Consider the following 25,581-nt stretch of genomic DNA (forward strand, 5'->3'; position numbering starts at 1 on the left):
CATCCCTTATATTCAAAAAGAAGTATTATAACGACATTTACCAACTACTTTTGTTCTGTTCGGTAATTTTTTCTGGTAATATCACTATTCTTTTGTTTTAAAAAGAGCGACATTCGAAAATGTGTAGATAGGACGACAGCTTGAATTAGGCGTTCGTGGATTTTGTTCAAGTGAAAACTACGAAATTCGTGTGAAATAATTTAATATATTATTGTAGAATTATAGTGAAAATTTAATTCTTTTATCAAACTATAAAAACTGCAATACAATAATAAAAATTATAACACTGGTTCTGATTATAATTTTTTTATGTTTAATTTAGCACTGATTGTCTGGTCTGCAAATCCATTGGTTAGGTTCAGTATTCAATAATAAATTCTATAGCGTAAAGTTATGAACAAAATGAACTTGATATATCCAGAATACAGTATATAATTACCTTGTAGATACATTCCGATCGCATATCCTGGCCACAGATTGAAAGACGCGTGTTCTGTTCCTGGCGAAGGCATGGAATTTTCTTTTGTCCAGGCTCCGAAACTTCTGTGGAGCTCTCGAGCAAATTCAATAAGTTACGAAATTAAAACACCCGTAGCTTAAACGGTCATGACTATTCAATCCTGGAAAAGATCAGTTCTGTTTCTTAACCAATCATTCACATTCCAGTCTTCGCTCTGTCTTCATTCACTATCATTTGATCTAGTTATTCACCTTTCTACTTCTTTGGCATATTTTTAGTCCATAATTGTCAGTCTAAGGATCGAACAGTTGAAATCCCGACCTGCAGCATTTCCTGTCCACCTCTGAAGTAATAATCTTTTTTCATTCCAAAAATCAATTACATATTTTGACTCCGGAGTTCTTTAGCTTTTCTACCAACCGTAGAAGAAAGTAAACAAGTCTCTTTCTTCTTACTTAAGCCATTTTTATCGATGTCAATATTTAAACTTGTCCCCTTCCAGGTAATTTCTATCTTCCACATTAACTGACACATGGAACCCGTGCGTTGAAGGGCCAAAGAACAAGAAAACAATTGAAATATACGCAATAAAATATGTACTATATCCAGTATTCTGAATCTAAAGAGAAAACAAAAGATACGAAGGAGATGGGAAGAATAGAAAGAACACGAATTAAGTATTATTTTATTTTCTTTGTTCGACTGAGACAATAGGCTAACTATTGGGTAATTACGTTACCAACGAAAGCTCCTTTCTTTACTGAGAGGTTCGCAAATATGTTGGTTTAGGCTACTAAGAATGTGCGGCATATACGAGGGAGGATCGAAAAGTAATGCACAACAACTTTTTGTGGCAACGTATTTAATAGGTAAGCAAAACGAAATAATGCAGAAAAAACCTACAGGTTTTACCTATTTTTTTCAACACAGGTACCAAGTCTCTCGACACATTTTCCCCATCGTGGCACCAGATTTAGTAAACCTCGTTCATAGAACCCCGTTTTCTGGGCGTATAACCATCAACGCGCGACTGATTTCACTTCTTCATCCGAACCAAAGCGTTGGCCTTCTAGGATTTTTTTCATTGGTCCAAAGAGGTGAAACTCAGACGGTGCGAGGTCTGGACTGTAGGGTGAGTGACTGCTGCCTCAATGCCTCTGACATTGAGTGGAGTTGCAGCGGTCACTGGTCGGTCGGAACGTACTTCATCGGTAAGATTTACTCGGCCCTCTTCGAAGAACCTGTACCACTTCTGAAGATATTGCTACGGTCCAATCAGCACCATACACCTCCAACATTTCCCTGTGGATTTCACTCGGACTTTTTTGTTTTGCTCAGAAAAAAACGGACTACACCTCGCTGCTCTTCACAAGAAGACGATGCTAGCACACGTTCCATTTTTACTCAGTAGTTATCGCTCGTTCCGCCAGGGTGACACTTAATTGAGCCATTGTAGTCTGTAGCGCAAGATTCAAATTAACTATCTGCCAACTTTCAACGTCCTAACCAAAAATAGTATACCGTAAAGAAATTGTTGTGCGTTACTTTCCGATCCTCCCTAGTATTTGGTACCTAAAGCAAGAACGACCTTACTGGCAGTTCCATTGTTTACTTCCCTAATGCGAGGCGACAATTAAAGAATCATGTCGATTTTCTCGGTCGAGATATTCTATGTATAAATTTGTGCTTGGTTATTTAATTTAATTTGCAGTAAGAAATTTAAATTCTTTGTAATTTTGAGTGAAGTGAGTCTTATATCCGTAACGATCAGAATAAGGGTACAGTATAAATATGAAATATATACTTTGTTATCAGCTTTATAATCATCCGAAAAGTTCACTTGCCTATATCCTAGATCATATATACCCAGATTTCTCGGCATTATAGGTTTTGATGGTAACAACTTTAGTTACGTTTACTATGCTGCCATCTAGTTGTTACATAAGGAGTCACGCCATAACTCCCATTTGAATTGCATTAGCGATTGTACTGCCATCTCGTGTTCGTTTACGGCGGACGGTTGGCGGTCCTGGCGGTTGTTCTCTTCAAAGTGCAACCGATTTTTAACATAGGAATGAGAAATCTATATGTGATCTGGGCCTGTACTTATTCATCAAGCTTATTTGAAAGAGGTTGCAATTAGGTATAGTAAAAATTTGCAAATAACATTTCACTTCGCCGGTATTTTTGTTGCCTTGACATTTAAACCACGTACTCACTACACACAATTCATAATAAAAAGCGTTGCACTATCGATTTAAAAAACAAAATAAAGACGCCGGTTAAAGGCCTGACTTCACAGGGAAGGTGTAGTGAATGTAGGCGTTCAGTGAGCGATACTCAATCCGTGCTGCGACGCGTCGCTGAGGACTGTCGTGTGGTCGCCGTCGCGAGGCGCCTGCTGGGGTAGAGACGACGCCGACGTCGAGCAGCCACCCTGCAGCAGCTGCGTCGACGCTCCGGCGATGCTGTTTGTTGTCGTGGTCGAGGTGGGGGCTGACGACGATGTCGAAGAGCAAGATGCCGACGCCGCTACGGGGTTTTCCTGATGCACGAGAAGTCTCGGCGGCGGAAAACCGAAAAGTTGAGATCACTGGATCCTTGGCCAGTAGTTGGAAGCGAGGTCCGGAGCCTGGCTGGGGATCTGCACCGGGACAGACACTCCGGCTGAGATAACGCCTGTAACAAACAATCAAATATCCAAGCATTCAGCTCCTCTGCTTCTGTTTTGAATTTGTTTCATACTATGTCGTATTTGACTGATTTACGTTGATAAAATCATTCCGGAAAGTAGAACTTAATAGGTCTATCTGTGCTGACGGACGTTTCTGGAACTAACCCACCTCTCTTCATGACGACATTTGGCCGCCATAAAAACATACTACTGGGGCCCTCCTCTGACAAGTGCACTCATAAACCAAATTACTGATTACCGGACTCTTAATTTCTAAAGCCTTCAAATTCCAATTCCTATAAGATAGTAACAAAAGCAAAGCAGAAAATTTTCAAGATATGTATACGCTTCACTTGGTTTGTTTGGGATTAATTTCCCCATAGCTTCATTGCATTTATTAATAATCTCTTCTGGAATCTTATATTGTACAATGAGGGACAGGTTCAAGATAAAACATGTAAATGGTACATTCACTCACAGGAAAGACACTTCATTTATAAAGTGCACACGTATTTCAAGCGGGAAGCAGAAACCGACCGACTTTATGCGATGTTGCCAAAGCGCAGGAACGTACAACAGAAGCTTGTGGTAAAATAAGTGTAAGCGGATTACAATCTGACAACGTCGCCAAGCCTAGCTCAATCTCTTCCTTTCACTCTCAGTGCGTGGTCATCAGCCACTACCTTAGTTTTAGACGGAAGTTTATGCTGTTTATGGGGCTCAGTAGAGAGCGTACACATCGCTAAGCATATTGACATTCCGTGGTGTACTTAATATCTGGACATGGATATTATCGAAAATCTGAACAACGCTGTAGACAAGATCATGTCGCGTTCGTTTGATGCTGTTATCGGTAAGGTAGCAGTCTTTCTGAGCTGTAGGCTACTTTGGACTAAGAACGATTCTAACAGCTCCTCTTAAGGTGAAGAGAAAGTTCCTGAATTTGATCAGCCCATTTCTGTTGCTGAGTTCTGTATACGTTACCATAGCAACCACCCATCACTGTATCATTTATACGAAGCAGGATCACGTCGCCTTGATGAGTGTGCACAAAAGGTTTTGGTGTATTTGTACCTTGATGGTTTTGATTTTATGACTAATTTAAGTATAAGACTTAGATTCAACAATGCCGAATTCTTATTGGTGTGTCTTAGACATAAGGTTACTCTGTTTCTGATAGGTCTAGTCGGGCGCGACGCAAGTCATCACCTCTAATTATTGTTTAGAGAGGCTGGTCATATGGTCGTTCACATTGTGTTGACAAGTTATGGCGGTATATTTAGGACTGATTAACTTACTAATACAGTATAAAAATACACACTTTTGTTGAGTCAACCGAATTTCTGAATTAGTTTTGTGTAGGGCCTATAGGTTATCTGTGAGCCGCCATAGTTGTCTAGTGGCTAGAACTCTAGACTTATAATCAAGTGGGCCCGAGTTCGATGCCCGCGGCATAATTTGTGTTGGGCAAGTTCATGGTACAGGTAACACAGGGGTTTTCTCTGGGAGCTCCGGTTCCCTTGTACCATCTCAAGAAATTTCCATCATCATCATCATCATCATCATCATCATCATCATCATCATCATCATCATCATCATCATCATCGCGGGTGTAGCTTAGACCAGCTTCCTAAGGCGCACCCTGGGTAGAGAGCCCAGGGTTGCGACGAGTTACCTGGTTGAGATTTTTCCGAGAATTTTCTTCAAACTATTAACATCAAATGCAAATGCTGGGTAACTTTCGGTGCTGATCCTGGACTTATTTCGCTAGCATTATCACCTTCATCTCACTCAGACGCTATACAGATTCACGAGGATTTACCGTCCTTTATGTAGCTTATTTCCTAAGACATTGTGAGCAAAAAATATCATATAAACATGGGTCCTATTCTCAATATTTACAGAGTTACGTTTCGTTATTGGAACGCATTGCTGTGAACGCGTGATCTTGGTCAGCGTGCAGTCAGCAGCCGGCGCGAGCGCTTCGGAAACATAAGATAGCCGTATGCAGTTACGTAGCGCGACGAGTGCCGTACACAAGCGTGCGGCCAAGCGTACTCAAGCGGACGGCGACATTTTTTAAAATGTATTGTAAACTCTCCAAGACTGTAAATTAGGATGCAATATTGAACTGCAAATAATGAATTCGGTGGAAGTGGTGTGACTTGTAATAATTGTTGTGATAAGTGCGTAAGAATAATGTAATTTTCTAGTTAAAAATAGAAAAAAGATGTCTGTACGAAGCAACTAAGGAGTTCACAGCACATTTTTAGCTTCATAATACTTGCCAATTAAAGAAATTATACTTCCGAATAGTTCATTCTCTCTTTGTATTATTCTTTTACCTTCAAACTAAGGAAAAAACGTATTTTACAAACAACTTTAAATTAGTGTAACTCTGAAAATATTTAGAATAGGAACTATGCTTATAGACATATTTTGCTCAAAATATCTTCAGAAATAAACTCCGTAAAGAACGGTAAATTCTCGTGCATCACCCTGTGTAACTATATCAGTTGATAAAGCCTTGTAAAATAACCAATTAAAAATGTAATGAGACTTTATTCCATTCAAAATTCACAATATTAAATAAATATGTCATGTAGACATTAGCGGAAAGTGATTTCCTTACATGCCGCAAAAATTCCAGTTTAATGTTCAATTAATTTGTATAAAACAATCGGGTCCGTGCTTCAAGACGAGACAGTGAATTTCATGTTTTTTGATAAGGTACTGTTACATTCTTCAGTGAATTTACAGAAGGCGATAAAATTTATAGCTGTTTCATACATGACAAGGCGAAATTTAAATTTCTTAATGAACAAGATCAAGAAAGATACAATTTTATGATTAGTCGAAGACTGACCGAGACTAATCCGTTTTTCAGACTTACACTAAATCCTTGCTATTTTTCTATTTGTGTGGATAATAGGAAAATGGAGTTTATATGGACAAACTTCAATCGCTATGTGAATTAAAATACGTACATTGCTCTTACTGAAATATAAAACATCACGTGGTAATAATTTCCGGACTGTGAGGCAGTGAAAGGTAAGTATTGCAACGATTTTTATTCCCGGAAAACCGACTTACAATTGGACGGAGTTACATAATGATAGACCAAACGACAATTTGAAAAAAAAAAAAAAAAAAAAAAAAAAGAGAGAGAGAGAGAGAGAGAGATATTTGCACAAATCTGTTGATGGCAGGCTAATTTAACTCAGAAAAAATCAAGAATGCGATATCTGAATTTTGCTGCTATTTATAAGCAAAAATTAGTTTATTGCATAAAATTCATTTATTTATTTTGCTTTGAAATATTTATTCAACTGCTGGTCTCTTATTAAACATCGGTTAGCATTTTTTTTTGGTATTATTTGTGCTTTTTTGTAATAGTATGAATGTTTTAATACTTCTTGCATAAAATGTTTTATAAAAAATTGATTTATTTCAATGGCCAATATCTCGAAACAGGTTTTTGGCGTTTGGTCTCTTACTGCGTAACTCCGTCCAATTATAGGTCTATCGAGCAATGGCGCCTCGTTGTATGGCATCGAGGTCGTTGCACAGCCAGGGGCAAGACTCCACACACACAGAACGTACTGCACAAAACTCAACACTGTCATAGTCTGACGCTCCACTATTAAAAAGGCGATTTATCGACCGTAACTAAAAGGCCGAGCGTTCGTATTCATTGGTCTAGTATTTACCGCATCTGCTTTAAGGCCGAGGTTCGAAAGTTCATGCTTGGCCAACGTCGAAAAAAATCAGTAGTAGGTCTTCCTCTAAAGAGAAGTAAAGCTAAAGGGTCCATGTCATAGATTTATAATACGTTTGTACGTACTGTGTACTACCTTATTGGTCTTCTTTGCCAGCCCTTACAACCACTGCCGAGCAATGACCTCTGTGACTCGTAGACAGAGGACATGGTGTAAGCAGCCGGGTGAGTACAACCCTATTTACTGTTTTAATACTACGTATTACCACAGTATAGTATATACAGTCACTAATAATAATAATAATAATAATAATAATAATAATAATAATAATAATCATCATCATCATCATCCGTGGCTCCACAGCCCTTGAAGGACCCAGACCGACCAGCCGGCTGCTGGCCTCACGTTCACCTCAAGCAGAGGTGGGCGATCAATCAACCAGAGTGGAAATATCGTGTGGTTAGCACGATGATCCCCCCAGCCGTTATAGCTGGCTTTCGCAAACGGAAGTATTAATATAGTAAGTGTTATAATTATGGAATACCATTTTGTTTCTTTCGTTTTGGAACCTACATGTTTTGAATACTGAACGTGAAGTATCATCCTGTTTATTACTGAATGTCCCTGTGAATGGTACACCGGACTTGTAAGTTCGTAAGATGTTATAAAATGTTTGAAAAAAATTATTTCCTCAAAATCTAACATATTTCCTTTATAAAAATGGAGGTACAAATTGGAGTACTATTAACAAGTTACAAGGTTAACAAAATTGCAAAGTCAAAATGCTAGTAAGAAAAGCACAGGGCAAGCACTCAGCATCTTCATTATAAGGTGTTTTCCCAACCAGATGAATCGTCTCTCACGTCTTTTCTCGAAAGCGTTTCATGATTTCTTGCATTGCCTTTTCTTTCTACTGAATTCTAAGTTTGTTGTAACTCCTTCTACAGGTGTCAACAGAAAATCAGGGTATAAAGATGGAATACTAATAATACTAATATTTCATATTTTCATTTGATGTTTTAAGTCATAACCTCAAAACATATAATTTAAAAACGAAATCATTAATTTAATTTATTGGTCTGACCCAATATTTTGGGTTTGCCCTGCGACACAGAATAGCTCACAATAAAATTAAAAATTATATAAACAGGTTTCAGATAAAAGTGATTAAGACACAAGAAAAAAAAACCAAGTGTAATTTAAATTGAATGTAGGCCTACGCCATGAAGATGCTGACGAAATATCGCTACAGAAAATTTTATAATGGTGGTGACGATGGCATCTTGAAGATCTCTCGTCAGCTTGTATTTTCCCCTCCACTTTACAAAGGCTTTCGGAATGGTGCCTCTCGCTCCAAAGAGACAGGTAACTGTGATTTTTTCAATGTTGTATTTCGCTGATAGGTACTACTGAATCGTGGGGTCGTAGATTTTCTTTTTCTCTTCGTTCACTTCAGATGGTTGAGTGGCTGAGATTTCAAATCTGATCGTAGGATCAATTATTTCGGCTGTCTGTTTATTCCTATTTATAGCTATGATATCGATCCTACGATTGCTTCCACCATCAGCAATACAATAAACTTCCTCGTGAACGTCTAGATTTGCTACATATATTGCTATAAAAGTAGATTATTTCTCTTTAAGAATATATATCATTCATATTTCTAACATTGAGGAATAGCAATATATATTCAAGAAAAGAACTTAACGCCAAAATTTTCACTTTACTCGAAAACGCAATAATGATAAACGCTTCAACAGTTCAGCTTCTAACTTCAAACTAACACATTTACTCAAAAGAAAGTATCAATGCGTAGTAATTTGGAAGGCTACCGCTAGAATACAACACGTCTGGTCATATATCACGTTATTTTATATTTTTAATCCTATTTCATATTTGTTAAACTTCCTCTACACAAAAATAGCATATTCATTAAAATATTATGTAATGCAGTGGTTGCCAAACACCACGAAATTGTGACGTAATAGAAATGCAACCCGCACACCACTATCGCAGGGAGAGGGGTGGAGTGGGTATCTCCTCAGGTAATGCAGTGAATAACAGTGCAGAGACGGACTGTGACCAAAAAACGAAAGCAATATAATATTCTTCTACTTATTAACTATACATACTTTTTTCCATGTTAATTTTTCATCCTCCTATTAATTATTTTTGTATTATTAATAAAATAAAATAAATTAATTTTCTTATTTACCATAGAAAGAGTGTGTACTTTACATCAGCAGATATTTGAAATTAGAAAAACGTAGCAGACTGGTCACGAAATTGTAAATTACACTACACACTTAAAAAAAAAACGTTGAAGTATTTTACTCCGATTAAGGCATTGAAGCCGATATTTTTTATTGTTTATTTATTGATGAAACATTCAAGTTAGACTCATACGTAGAAAAAAAAAGTGTAAGTATTTTACGCCGATTAAAACATAGAAGCCAATACTTTTTATTGTTTATTTATTAATGAAATTTTCAAATTACACTACATACGTCGAAAAAACGTCGATGTATTTTACCCCGATTAAGACATAGAAGCCGTTACTATTTATTGTTCCTTTATTATTCAAGTTACAGGTAAGGGCGTGGTAGTCTTTATAACAAGAAGAATAATGACAACGTACATTGTTCTTTTATACTTCATTTAACATTTTACAACAAATTAAGTATCTCATATTTTTGCCACCTGCACAAAATAAATACTTTTCCTTCCATAAAATTAAATTTTTACTTACTATCTGTTTTCGAAAAGACATCGAAACATACTATCTTACACACTTGTAACATTACATGCGTACGTCCGCTGCTGATAAATGTCTTCACTTATATCGAAGTGATGGCTGTAAACAGAGGGTGGGGATATGTCATGGTTACGCTTGAGTGGAGAAAGGGGCATGTGTCGCGACACAGCTTTTGGCGATCACTGATGTAATGTGTATTTAGTGACAATGAAGAAAATAATTTTAAGGAGTAGAAAGAGATTGGACTGAATAAACAAAATCTCGTTATGGTTGATTTTTTCCTGCAAGTACCACATCAATGGAGTCTTAAATAAAACTCTGCCAAGTTTCTCGAAGATGTAAATGAGGCTCTTGAAATTGTAAAGCCTACATGTTTACAGACTTGATGAACCTGGCGGTGATGGATGAACAGGGGAGAAGGGTCGATATAGAAAATACCTACCCTTAAATAGAGAGCGAAAGAGAGAGATGGAGAAAGAGAGATTTTAAAAGCTTTTACAAAAATTCTTTTCGCTCTGCATCCAGTAGGTCTTGTCTTGTATTTATAAATGACGTGGAATCCACGTGCCAGACCGCACGGAGATGCGGGATTTAGAACCTTTCAATTATATTGTGCTGCTGTGACTAAAGTGCACCAACAGCAGACGACTTCAATTTTAGGATAGAGAACCGCTTTTCTCTCTCTGTCTGTGAACTGAACGGAAGAAGCCGCTCATGCGTCGCTTTTTAACGACTTCTGGGAAGAAAATCGTTAGCTTTACTGGGGTTCTTTTCTTACTACTACCGCTCGCTCCCTGTACTGATGTATGTACGGAGAAGCCTGTGCATTCACAACGTGTTAATGACAGATGCGTCCATGCGTATGGGAATCTATCATTTCAGCGGGGGAAAAAAAACCCTTCCGTATTATTTAGGAGTTAAGAGTGATGATGGGGATTATTACTTGGTGTAGAGCCGCTCTTGTTACTTGTTCAGTTGCCATAGGTATCATATCGCCAGGGTCAGAATTTATAAATAATTAATTGTTGTAATTTACTAGCAAATGGAACTTAAAAATACCGCCGTTAAATGTGTTCAAGTACGACATTACTTGAAGAGGGATAGGAAACAAGGGTTTTTGCTCTGCGACCTTGAAGTGTACCTACTACATTTACTGACCCTTTGAGGGGGTCGGTGAGGGACACTATCCAGGAGTTAGTGTACTGTCTCTGCTGCTCTGCAAAGAATTTGGGATAGACTTTAGTGTAAGAGCATAATAAATTATTACGTTCCCAGATATAATTCCTCTAAGTATAAATAATAAAGAAATATAATCCATTTGTTGTTTTCGGACAGTTTTAGAAACAAAACAAATATATTACAATTTTATTGCGAATTCCATAATATTGTTCAAAATACTAATTTTTATATATTCTTTATTTTTATTTTATTTTTAAGGGTAGTTTAGAGTAGGTCCAAGGTATTTATAATCGTATTTTAGTAGTGATCTAGTCATAAAAAGTAGGCTATAGATTTTGATTAATTACCTAAAAAGAAACTGTGAAGTTTACTCCTCAACTATACGTGGATGTAAAAAGCCGATAACGATGCAGCCATGATTACATTGATAATGTTGGCAACAATAGACCTAACAGCGAAGATGATGGCGAAACGATGATGATGGCGGAACAATAATGAAAGCAACTATAACAATAATGATCACAACAACATTGATGATAACGATAAAAATGATGATGGTTACAACAATGATAATGATGGCGATAAAAATTATGATCACGACGATAGAAATGGTGATTATGACAACAATGACAATGATGGCGATAAAAATTATAATCGGAACGATAGCAATGATAATGATGGCGGTAAAAATTATGATCGTGACGATAACAATGGTGATGATGGCTACAACAATGATAGACTAATGATGACGACGAGAACGATGATGGCGAAAACAATGTTGATAATGGCGATACGTATGATGATGATGATGATAATTATGATGGCGATAATAATGATGATGAAGATGAAGATTGTGACGATAACAATGATGATGATGGTAATAACAATGATGATGACGGCAATAACAATGATGATAATGGTGATAACAGTTATGAAGTCGACAATAACACTGATGAATTGTTTATTTATTTTTTTAGTAGTTTATCTTACGATGCTTTATCAACATCTTAGGTTATTTAGCGTCTGAATGACATGAAGGTGATAATGCTGCTGAAATGAGTCCGGGATCCAGCAACGAAAGTTACCCAGCATTTGCTCATATTGAGTTGAGGGGAAACCCCGGAAAAAAATCTCAATCAGGTAACTTGCCCCGACCGGGAATCGAACCCGGGCCACCTGGTTACGCGGCCAGACGCGCTAACCGTTACTCCACAGGTGTGGACAACACTGATGAATGGCGACTATAACAATGATTATAACGGAGGTAAGGATGATGATGATGGTGGCGATAACAATATGACGACGATAAAAGCCGCTTCGTCGTAATTGAAGCCTGCCTAGTCATCTCGCGCAGGTTACGTGGGCGGCTGCACGTGGAAATCTTATGGAGTAGACGCATTTTCGTCCATAACTCATCCAAAGTCATTCTTCAACCACCATGGAACAGCTTCTAACAATGATGATTGGCGGCTGTAATAATGATGATGGCTGCGGTAAGAATAATAATGATAACAATAATGATGGCGCCACCGGCAAAGCTCGATTTGGAGTTGCGCTCGCTCGTGGGTTCGATTTCCGCTTAGACTTATTACCTGTTTGGATTTATTCCGAGGTTTCCCCAAGCGTAAGTCAAATGTTAGGTAATGTATGGTGAATCCTGGACCCTATCTCGCTAAATACCATCTCGCTATCACCAATCCTATCGACGCTAAATAACCGAATAGCTGTTACAGCGTCGTTTAATAACCAAACTAAAAAATTATGATTACTGCTATAACACTGATGATGATGGCAATAACAATGATGATAATGGCGGTAATGATGATGATGATGGCAATAATGAAATAGAAACGATAACAATGATGAAGATGGCGATAGCAATGATGATGATAATGATAACGACGATAAGAAAGATGGCGATAATAACAATGAGATCGACTTCAATGACAACAAATAATGGTTTTATTTGTATCTTTAATACTTGCTGGTTTAGTATGAAGTACAGTAGTTTAACTTACATAGAAAGTTTAACTATAGAAAGTTTCGAAACTTCATTCTACGTAGCGTGAAAACTGCAGGAATACAGACTAACCTGCACGTTTATCTAATTCTGGATTAAAAATAAATGACAATAATTGAACTTGCATCCGCAAGAACTGCACTGATGTCTGCCGTCATTTAACGCGCAGTCAACAATGGCTGCATACTCTGGGTTCTACTCCCGCTTACGTCCGATCCGACAGCGAGTTGGCGACACAGTTATACAGGTCACGTCGTAGTCCAGTTTCTTCATGACTTTTGCTTTATTTCTTGTAAGCAGGGCATTTACATTTATGTGATTCTTTTGCAAAACTCCCTCAGTTTCGCAGACTGAAGGTTCAGTAGTTCAGTACAACGATTATCTACTCAGAAGAGATGGGTTAGGACAATGACGAAGAACAAGAAACTTCGTGAGAAGAAAACCATTTCCAGATAAATGTTTTGGAGCTGTTATGTCATGATTTTCCTCTATTGTAGTGCATTGCAGTTATGAGGCCTGTGTCCCGAAAATACTTTGTCGGAACTAATTATTGTTTTAAAATGAATAGGCCTACATTACATAAAAAATTGACGTTGGCATTGTAGAATTCTTTTGCAGAACGAAAAGTTACATTTGTCCGGACCAAATTTTTGCACATTTAAAGGACAAAACTACAATTATTTCAATAATTAATTATCATAATACACTTCTCTCTTAAATTGACTGAGCACATCGGGAATTAAATCAATGACTTTCCCAAAACACGCTATGAAATATATCACATATAGCCTAACCATTTTTATCTACAAAAATGAAGCAAAAACGAGCAAAATTTAATTAAAATATTTGTTTGAAATATCTCAAAGAATAATCTCCTGAATTTAATTACATTATATATATATATATATATTTTACATTAATTATATTACATTACATTTTATATATATATCTCAGACCAGACCACGGACCTTTATGTGAAAATATGCATGCAAGCATATGCAGTAAAAACTGTTGAAATATGCGCTAAAATTTAAATATAGTCTATGCAGTAAAAATACATTTTAGAGATTTATTTGGTTGAATAATATTAATCAAATGAAAATAATTTAAAGTAATAATTGTTATCAAGCCATCAATATTTTTATTAAATCTATATCTTCTATAAATATCCTATTACTAATTTTACATACAGTAGGCCTACATATTTGAACAAATACATTTTTAACTTTCTAACTGTCCTACTTGTTTCAACTTTCCTTCTCGTTTGCATTATTATTATTATTATTATTATTATTATTATTATTATTATTATTATTATTATTACATTATTATTATTATTATTATTATTATTATTATTATTATTATTATGACCGTAAACAACGAACGATTTCTGTGAAAATTCTCTCATCTGTCATAATAAATTTAAATGCCGAGAACAATCTCTTAACATCACATGATATGATTGGTGCATGTTTGTAAGTAGAAATGTTCCGAATTTCAGTGAATTCCACATTTTCCACTAAGAACATCAGCAATTTGGAGAATTTCATTATAGCCGGGATTGTTCTCTAGCACACGCTTAAATTCTGCATCCACTGCTTTACCTCGTGATCCAGGAACTGTGCCTACTTCCAGCGAGTCTTTCACCTTTTCCACAACTGCACAGAATTCAGTTAGGGAAGTGACCAGCATGGTGATGCTGCTTCTATCATGGAGGAGTTAGCAGCCATATAAACCCTTGATTTTTCTGAACCGATGCATGCGACATGCGAGGTGCGAGGCCCGCCTCGCACAAATCCGGAATACACGGGAGATAGTGAGTGGTTTCTATAGGTGCGAGGTGCAATTTATTCGGCCCAACAGAGAGTGGCCTTGTGGAATGTAATGTAGACTACTAAAGACCAGTAATTGGAATACTCGCAAAACGTTTAACGAGAAAGTGTCAAATTTATGATACCATTTTTTGTATTAGACGAGAGAGGATGTTCTTATATAGTACTGAAAAACCAGTTAATTAAAAAAAATAACTTTTCTTTTGTTTTAAAATACACTGTGATATATGAAAAATATATAGGCCTACAAAATAGTAATATGCGTTACAAGAGCGGTATGTTGATGTTTTCATGTTCGAGGAAAAGATTGAAAAAGCGAAACGTAGTTGAGCTTTTTTAATTTCCGAGAACATGAAAACAAACATACCGCTCGTGTATCGTACATTATTTTGTGCGAAGATCGTTTATTACGTACCTGAAAGAGGAATTTCTAATTAGTCGCAATGAAATCACCATCTTGGTTTCTGTTCAATGACGGCAATTTTGGAAAACAAAAATATCTCTCTTCAACATTGTTGCTATAAAATGTTTTCTGTGTTAACAATATTATTTATATAACATATTGCAGTAATAACATCGGCATCTGGAATGTTGTTGATTTTTTCACGGCTTCCTTAATGTTACTTGCATCACGAATGCAATAACTTTAGTGGAGTAGTAGAGTTTACTTAATTTTTGCAAATACAATGAAACCTGTCTAAAGCGGCCATCTGAAGTTACCTCGTAAAATGACCGCTTTATCAGGTGGCCGCTTGATTAAGGGCCCTGAAAAAAAAAAACTTGTTTCGTCAACATTGTAAATGTCTGAGTTCATATTCCGGAAGAATTGAAGGCAGTCTATTTTTTCCATTCTTCAATAACATTGGTTGCAATGCCACCTCCTTCACCACACACAGAACGAAATTCAATGTTATGCCGTTTTGTAAAGCACTCTAAATACCCATTACTAGCAACAAAATTGCTTACATTGAGTTCTTTGGCAATTTCAAGAGCTTGCTTCCAGATTTCAATATTTCTGCAAATTTTTTTGCAGATGTTCACTTCTCACTTTCTTCAATCATTTTTCGTCTCACCTCTAAACTTAACACCACTCTAGATTTATTGTTAGACATGATTTCTCTCTCAAACTAATTTCACATTTCCTCTCAATCAACTTAATGAAAAGAAGAAAAATTCGTAAAAGCTGGTCCAAATAGAGAAAGATGGAAAGAGGAGAAAAAAAAATTCGAATGGTTAACTACTGACCTAAAACATACTGTGACATTTTCGATAGAAAAAGTCCATGTGTCAATCCCTTAAAAACGAGTAAGAATTTATAGCTGTGCAGGGTCGGAATGGAAAGTGACAAAAGAGTCATAACTAACCAACTAACCCCAAGATATGGAGGGTGTACTGTTGTACACTTACCTATTGTCCTCATGATATTGCTTCCTGTCCTCTAACCTTCGTAAAAATAGATCAGATAGTATCCGTGAAAAGATTTTTTTGTTGGACAGTGACTGTTATAGTCAGGTTTCAATCCAAATCGACCCCGGCCGCTGGCCGGCGCATGAGGTGGCCGTTAAATAAAGAGAGAATTTGTATTGATATTATGGAAAATCCAATTGGTTCCAGAGAAAATTGGCCTTTTGGCCAGGTGGCCGCTTAAATGAAGTGACCGCAAAGGCAGGTTTCACTGTATTTAAAAACAATACTTAACGGTGCAATTTAGGTGAAATTGCAGTGGTAAGTTTCCAATTTATAATTATTACTATGTTAAACGTCTCTAAAAATCATATGTTAAAAGCCTAAAGCAGTAAAATGAATATGTTTCTTAAGCGGTAAGAAGAGGGAAATTGTTGTGTGTGTTACGTTGAGAATACTGAATGTAGTATTTCACACTTACCGCGTATTGGTTTTGTGCGGAAAGCAAGCAAATACGCACGATCTCGCACAAAATTTATTGTGCATTTATAACTCTCTCATCTACTGCAACGCTATTTTTAAAGCTCTGATGTGCAGGATATTCAAGGGGAATGGATGGCTATTGCTGTTTGGTCAACTATCTGACGACAGATCTGAACTTTACAAGTGATACCAAGAAGGCACCATTTATGAGGCAACTAGGCTAGGAGATAATGAGGTAGGGTGTCCAGTTCCTTTCCCCCTCCATTACATATATCGCCGACTAGCTACATATTACACTAGCAAGACTTCAGATGCATACAAACAATTGTTATATACAATGGTGAAAAATTAGTAACATTAAAATAATCTCTGGTATGAAAATACATACATTTATCACATCAAAATGTAACGCGCAATTATGGCCTTGTCAGCTGCAGTGACGGCATTGTTAAAGCTATGGTGCACAGGAATTTTAAGTGACAGGCAACTAAACTTTGGTTGGAATTTACCGTAGCTTTAATTGTTTGCTTTATTGTCTTACAAAAAGTTATATATTTTCAGAACTATTAATGTTACACGCATGTTAGTTGGAACAGAAATTCTTTGGGCTATTAGAACATTTTTCTCTGTAACAGACATTGTTTTGATGAATTTGAGAAATATCTCTCAATATTTCTATAAAAGTACTTCTAAAATTAATTCTTAAAATGTAATCGTTTAGGCTATCTTAAAATGTTAAAAACCAAGATTAAAATTACGCTCCAGATATTTTAAAGATTGTGCTTTCAGGAGTAAAATATCAAACCTATCTTGAACTTACCGTACTTTCTAAAATGGCTCAGATACAATAAATTTAGTGAATCACTGTAACTTATACATTTTTTTTTTTAAATTTTGGTCCCAATTTTTTTAAACTGATCTCTGGAATTTAGCCCAAATATTGCGACAATATTTTCACATATAAAAATAAAAAAATGTGCACCAATAATGGAAACATTTCAAATTAAACCATCCTCTCCCCCTTAAGTACACTATCTACCAAAAAGTAATTGGGCACTGTTTTTGCCCCTTTAGAACTTCGTGGTACCACCTCTTGTTGCTATAACAGCATGCTCTCGACTAGTTTGTGTAGGATATTCATTGGAATACGTCGCCATTCCTCTTGCAACATGGCACTTAGTTGGACAATGGAAGTTGGCCGCATCTCCCCAGGCCTCAATCGCCGGTTCAATTCGTCCCAAAGGTGCTCAATGGGATTGAGATCAGGACTCTGTGCAGGCCAGTCCAACCGGTGAACATTATTCTCTGCATAGCACTGCGTAGTGGTCGCCGAAACATGAGGCCAACTTCCATTGTCCAACTGAGTGTCATGTTGCAAGAGGAATGGCGACGCATTCCAGTGGATATCCTACACAAACTAGTGGGGAGAATGCATGATAAGGTGGCTGCTGTTATAGCAACAAGAGGTGGTACCACGAGGTTATAAAGGGGCAAAAACAGTGCCCAATTACTTTTTGGTAGATAGTGCATATATGTTTTCATCTGTTCTTATGGCAGATCCCACGTGTTCTACATTCTGTACATAAAAGGACCTCGTGGTTTTGTTTAACCTTAATTTTGTAGCATCAGACACTAATCTTCTGTCTCTCTCATATCCAGAGAGATGATTTCCGTAAACAGAGCCATGTGTTTTCCCTTAAAAGTTGTTTGTGCCTTGAAACAACTTCGGAATCACTATAAAATGTAGTGAGAAAACCATGTGCCTGAAAATCCTGTACAAAACAGCATTTTTCCCCTCTTCATTGAGTATCAGAGCCAAGTGGAGGTCCTAACTAACCAGCCAAGCAAGCCGTGAAGCCATGAGCCTCAATCCACCCCCTCCTGCTTCCCAGCCCCTCGAGTTTCGCACATTATTGAGCGCTCGCCGAGCCGAGAAGACCCGCCCACCCACAACGCCAGCTTCCGCTAAACCAGGACCTGCAAGAAGGGGGAGGGATGCAGTGGAAAAAAGGTAGTTCCGGCGGCTCGGCCCGATCGTCGGTTTAGCCTGTGGCGACGACGTCGTCGGCGTCCGTGGACGGTGCCCTGCGTCCAAATGCGGAAGTCATCTTTTATCTCCGAGGAACATAACTCCCTCTCTATCTCACGTTGTACTGTTGATGTGACATCTCTTGGTCCATCGACCACATCCAATAGCCTAGCACTTCTTATGATTGAGCTATCGTTGAATCTCCCATAATAATAATAATAATAATAATAATAATAATAATAATAATAATAATAATAATAATAATAATAATAATAACAATAGTAATAATAATAATAATAATAATAATAATAATAATCATCCAACATAATACGTTTATTGCTAGAATAGTAATATGCGTTACAAGAGCGGTATGTTCAAGTTTTCATGTTCGAGGAAAAGTTTGAAAAAGCGAAACGTAGTTGAGCTTTTTTAATTTCATTCCTCGTCCAACCATTCATTCCAGTCCACAATTAAAAGACTAATGATTATGCTACCTTTGCACGGTCAAAATACCGCGGTCCTTCAAAACTAATCAGTCGAGAATTGAAAGAAAACATACCGCTCGTGTATCGTACATTATTGTGTGCGAAGATCGTTTATTACATACCTGAAAGATGAATTTTTAATTAGTTGCAATGAAATCTCCATCTTGGTTTCTGTTCAATAACGGCAAATTTGCAAAACAAAAATATCTATCTTCAACATTGTTGCTTTAAAATGTTTTCTGTGTTTACTATACTCCAGCAGGCCGTGATATAAGTCTGTCTTTTTTCCCCCAGTCTATAATTCGAACTTAAAACAAACGGTAAGCTTATGTAATGATTTATTTTTCATTTTAATATTTTAACAATATTATTTATATAACATATTGCAGTAATAACATCGGCATCTGGAATCTTGTTGATTTTTTCACGGCTTCCTTAATGTTACTTGCATCACGAATGCAGTAACTTAAGTGGAGTTGTAGAGTTTACTTAATTTTTGCAAATATTTAAAAACAATAATTAACAGTGCAATTTAGGTGAAATTGCAGTGGTAAGTTTCCAATTTATAATTATTACTATATTGAACGTCTCTAAAAATAATATTTTAAAAGCCTAAAGCAGTAAAATCAATATGTCACTTAAGCGGTAAGAAGAGGGAAATTGTTATGTGTGTTAGGTTTGGAATACTGAATGAGGAATTTTAGACTTTCCGCGGATTGGTTCTGTGCGGAAACCAAGCAAATACGCACGATCTCGCACAAAAATATTGTATACAAGGAAATTCTAAGTATACATACATTCTAGTACTACCCTGAAAGAGAGTGATCTCATGCCCAGGGGATGATTCAATACATATTATTACATAGATAAATTAAAATATAAATTAAAAATTAATATTTACTAATAGGCGTAACACAGTGCTCACATACTTTTTTTTTAATTTAAAATTCTTTGAACTGAATAGATGAGGGTATTTTCTAATTAATTTGTTATAAATTCTAGAGCCAATATTAATACTATGATGGAAAGCAGTGCTCGTTGAACACCTGGGTTCAAACAAATGTATTGTAAGTTATCCATGTGTTTGGTTTTATGTTTATGAGAAGGCCTATGTGATCTGATATTTGAGTGATTTTTATGTACAAAATTTAAACAATACTTTGATAGGCATATAAATTTGGTGCATTTTCAAGACTAATTCCTTTAAACAATTTTCCATTAGAATAATAATAGCTTTTTTTAGACTTAGGCCTATTTTAATTATCCTTCTCTGTAATGTATCTAGTGGATTAAGGTTATATTTTTTATAATTAGGTTACTATACCATCTTAATATTCCGTGTTGAGTTACAGACTGAAATAAGGCAAGACAAACTGTACGTATTAATTAGATGCGTGGACACATTACAATATTAGACCTAATATATTCCAATTGAAAGGGAGCTTTTACATCTCAATGGAGAATGGGATTACTGTGATAAGTGGATAGGCTACTCCTTAAAAAGTAAAAGTAAGTAGGTAATGATTTAATATGTAGGAGGCTATAATAATAATAATAATAATAATAATAATAATAATAATAATAATAATAATAATAATATTAATAATAATCATTATATCGTCATTCATCATCAATAATTTTCATTAACCATCACGCCAGTGTTAGTTGGGAGGCCAGAGGGGAAAAAGACCTTTGTGGAGGCCGAGACGTAGATGGGAAGATAATATTAAAATGGATTTGAGGGAGGTGAGTTATGATGATAGAGACAGGATTGATCTTGCTCAGGATAGGGACCTATGGCGGGCTTATGTGAGGGCGGCAATGAACCTCCGGGTTCCTTAAAAGCAAGCAAGTAAGTAAGTAAGTAAGTAAGTAAGTAAGTGAGTGAGTAAGTAAGTATCACGCTATCACCAACTCAATTCTACCGATACGCGCAATAAGGTTTCAGGATGTGGCACGTTCGGAAGAGAGAAATAAGTGACGGAATTGCAGGAAACCCGTATAACTGTGTATGGCGTCTATACAGGAAATTTTATTAAGGTAATGGACTTATGATAAATAAAATACAATTTTCTGTTAGATTTAGCCTATGTATGTCTAAAGAACGGAATGAAATAAGCTACGAATAACAAGAGTCAGTTCACCAATAATGACAATAATGCATTAAAACAAACTGTTAATGGTGCACGGAAATGGAATGTGAACATTTTTAAATAGGCTACTCTTCCTACAGAGTTTATTTTTTACAGTCCCAGGAACCTGAATTTTCCAAGTTCCAGTTATAAAATTCTGTGCTTTGTTTCTGGGTCTGCTGAGTCTGTACATACTTTTTTTTAGAATGTAAATAGCCTAGTATAGAAACAAATTGATAAAATATTTTGTACATTTTAAACACGTTTCATAAAAAGTTTAATTTCGGTTTTTTTCACCCTCTCACATAAAAATTGTTTTAAACTTATATTATAGCTTACTCTTATGTTCAGCATACTATCATTAATAAGAATTGGTATGGAAATTTTAAGTGTACTCACTGGCTTTGTCTAAAAATATTTACATTACTGTAGCTCAAATGCGAAAAAAAAAATTGCCACGGCTGTACAAATTATATATATTGAAGTCCTACTGAGATAGTACCTTTCATACAATAGAGTAGACTGTAGATCAGGGGAGGTATGGAAAAAAATTCATGCAGCTAGCTCAAAGTTTGTGGAAGTAGATAGGTTTTGAACATGTGCGAACGTGCAAAAACTAAAAAACGGAGAAAAATGGGGTTGAACAGCAGAGACTGTAAGGCATTTAAAGCTCGCAAACCTTCAAAATGGCTCCTGAAACAAATGCTCTAGGGGACGCAAGTCAGTGAAATTTTACGAGAAGCGTCTCTATGCATTGAGATATTTTTAAGAGTAAAAACAAGAATTGGATATTTTTCGTGAAAAAATGACGTTATTTGACGTCAGCAGGCCTCTACCCTTAAGGACAAGTAAAAAAAAAAACAGTCGCAGACTATTAACAAGCAAATTAACTGACAAATTGTATAAAAACACAGAAGAATATTCCGAAAATATTGTTATTATTATCCAAATATATGTTAGTAATGGCAAACTTGTATTAATTCTTTTTTAGTTACGCATGTATCGTCTGTTTCTCGTCCATTTTGAAGCACAACTAGATAAGTTTTTTTTAAAATAAATATAGAGGATGGAAGTGAAATAACCCTATAGATTTTCAGAGCGAATACATAGCTCATATTGTATGTAACAAGAAACTCTAATACCATATTGGTGGAAAGTCTATAGTTTTCTCAGAAAAAAAGTCCCCCCCCCCACCCTTCCAAATGTTTAACACCCTATTATTCGGTAATAATTATTGCTAACAGGATTGTGATTATTGTCCATATCGAAAGAAAATCTAATAAAGAATCATTTATTCTTATGGCGTAATTCAATAGCGTGGACGGTTTTCGTATAAATTTCATTTAAAACCCACTAATTTGCAGCCAGTGATCGACGCGACCAGCTTGCAACATTGTAACAGAAAGGGAGATAATTCTATAAGGCAGACAGACCTGAGTTCGTTGACCTCTTACATTTGTATTATGAGAAGAAAGAGCAGTGTGTTAGCGGCGATGTTGCCAGATTGCTGAAACTTCCAACTCAATTTTCTAATCACAAAATGTAATAGGCCTATGTTTTGTATTCATTTAAGTGTACCCACATAGTTTATGATAAACTCTTCTAAGCAGTTTATGTATAATCTACATGGGGACTCTCCTTGTGAATAGGAAAGGACTTGTTCACATTGTTGAATTTATAAAGTTGTTATGGCGTAAGCATTCCCATGAAGTCCAGTGTAATTTCCTTTCCAAAATCCTTTAATTTTTTATTAATGTATGTCGAATACAGAGGTTATACGTCAAAAAATAGCAATATTTCTAGTGGCATAACTGTAATCTATCACCACGGCATAGCGCGTCCTCAGGTTGCGAATAGAGGAGGGTAGCAGTCGTGGACAGACGATAAGGGGTGGTCCTCCAGTTTGGGGGTTGGGCGAAGGGCTAACAACCCATCACCGTAAAAAACAGCTTGTTACGAATCCATACAATAAGCCTCGGAATGGGACTGATTCTCTTAAGGCGGGCTTATGTGAGGGCGGCAATGAACCTGCGGGTTCCTTAAAAGCCATTTGTACGTAAGTCATAACTGTGATAACAAGGGTTCACGACAGTAGTGAGATCGGAGAGGGCAAAGAATATGTTTGGTTGTGATTTTGTTGTATTCTGCGATGCCATCGATAGAAATAAAAAGATTACGCATAGTGGCATAGCGAAGTTTTGAGTTCCCGGTAGCAAATTCTGCAAGCACATGGGATGTCGCGTTCAAAATTGATCCCTCTATTGTCGGACATGAATCATTTGACGGCAAGCTCCCGATGAGAAAATTAGTCATAGAGGCCAGATCCCATTGTCAGCCGAATACTGTAGATATACTTGTTCATGTATTTAGTGAATGAACAAAAGAGATATGAATATGCATGATAAGCCCATACATTATTGTTACACTATTGGGAAGAGATTCTTGATAATGACATGTCCAAAGAATGCCAAATTAAAGACTTTTCCACAGATGACTCTAAATATAATTTCCCTAGAATATTAAAAACAGGCAAAAGAAAACCTGTCACGTAGTACAAAAGCTGTGCGGTTTAGAATAGATAATAACGACCGAGTAAAAATTAAAGATAATGTAATTTAAAGGGTTAGGTACAGCTTGTACCTAAACATTTTTTAAATATTCAACATTTTTTTCCTCCATTACTGTCTTGGGTTCATGCCCATTTGGCGAAACTCTTCGTAACAGCAGATATCACAAAATCAGGTCTGTAATCGCAACATGCCTTAAGTCCAATGACTACACTACCTATGAAGAAGTCCATGGAATAGCGGATACTGGAAGTCATCGGCGTATTGATATTATAAAATTTAAACCTGGAGAGGCAAAAGGTTATATTCTGGATCCGACCATCAGATTCGAGACGAATCAGAATCAACCTGAGGAGGTTAATCTAGAGAAAAGGAGAATTTATGAACCCACTATGCCTTATTACAAAACATCATATAAACTCAGGGATATAGAAGTCATCGGATTAATGGTGGGCGCTAGAGGAACCATAACAAAACAATTCGTGTCATTCTGTCATCAATTTGGAGTCCCAACAACAACAATTAAGGAAATTTCTATTATAGCTTTGAAGGGTTCTCTGCAGATTTTACGGAGATATTAAATTTGTATTTCAATTCAAATTACAGTTGAATTTTCTCAGTATATTTTTTATCTGTATTTTTATAAATTTTCATGATGTGAACTATTATCTACTTCAAATTTTAGTTCCTTGTAAACAAAATTTCTTGCAAGACATTTTTAATGTCATTTTAAATGTTACTGTTTAACATTCTTTGTCTTTGGCAACCTCACCAAGTTGAGGAAGATATTAGTATTATTATAATTATTATAATTGTTATTATTATTATTATTATTATTATTATTATTATTATTATTATTATTCAATAAGGAAAATTAGTATGTGTAGAACACTGTCCTTCTGCTATATGAAAAAAAAATATTTTTACGATTAAAAAAAATATTTACATTTTTTTTTTTTTTTTTTCAAAATTCAGTTCACTGTGCAGTGATGAAGAGTTTCCCACATAACTCAAAAGCTATCCAAAATTCTGTGATGAATTTTTTTTATATCATATCTACAATGTAATGCAAGGTCACTTCGCTACCTTTGATAGATTGTCTGATAAAAATAAATTCATTTAAAAATGGTCAAATATCAGTATTTTCTTGTAACACAAAATAAAAAAAAAATATTATTTACTAAGGAATGTAGTTGAAAGAGCATGATATTGTAAATATGAGTTATGAGGGAAAAATTTCATCACTGCACAGTGAACTGCTAACATTTTGAATTTTGAAAAAAAAAAATACAAATACTTTTTTTAATCGTAAAAGGACAGTATTTTACACCTGCCAATTTTCATTATTGTAATGGAGGAAAAAAATGTTGAATATTTCCAAAACTTTTAGTGCTGTAAGCTGTACCTAACCCCTTAATTCAAGTAATAATAACATATTAAAACCTAAAACGTTACATGCAGGGACTCTGAAAGAGGAAAGCTCATATTCGGAAACAGTTCCGTTTTGATAAAATGAGCGTATTAGATACCTGCACAAATTATAATATATAATTCACAAAAATATCTCTGACATGAATTAAAAAAAAGCGAGTCACTATAAAATCGGATAATAGCAATTGGCCTAGTAAAGTGGCAAATTATGGGAAGTTGGTTTTATGACGGCAGGAAATTGAGAGTACCACGATGAAACATGGTTCAGCACCATTAACTTAATGCCTCTGTAGATAAACACAATATAATTCATGAATATAAAACTTAATGACCATATAATATAAGTCATTATTTTACATTGATTTGTCATTTGACTAAGTAACAAATATTATATTGTGTTTATCTATATTA

At 35.9% G+C, this 25,581-nt stretch overlaps 1 protein-coding gene across 1 annotated transcript in view; it reads right to left on the reverse strand.

The window, feature by feature from the left end:
• Nucleotides 1-2,905: 2,905 nt before the first annotated feature.
• The window catches only part of toy (twin of eyeless), a 477,612-nt gene continuing 454,936 nt past the window's right edge, over nucleotides 2,906-25,581 (reverse strand). The window contains exon 10 of the mRNA XM_069823349.1: nucleotides 2,906-3,139. Within this exon, the coding sequence (XP_069679450.1) occupies nucleotides 3,051-3,139 (89 nt within the window). The 3' untranslated portion in view covers nucleotides 2,906-3,050. The remainder of the gene's footprint in view (nucleotides 3,140-25,581) is intronic.

This window comes from Periplaneta americana, chromosome 4 (genome assembly GCF_040183065.1).
Source record: "Periplaneta americana isolate PAMFEO1 chromosome 4, P.americana_PAMFEO1_priV1, whole genome shotgun sequence".
Classification (NCBI taxonomy): Eukaryota; Metazoa; Arthropoda; class Insecta; order Blattodea; family Blattidae; genus Periplaneta; species Periplaneta americana.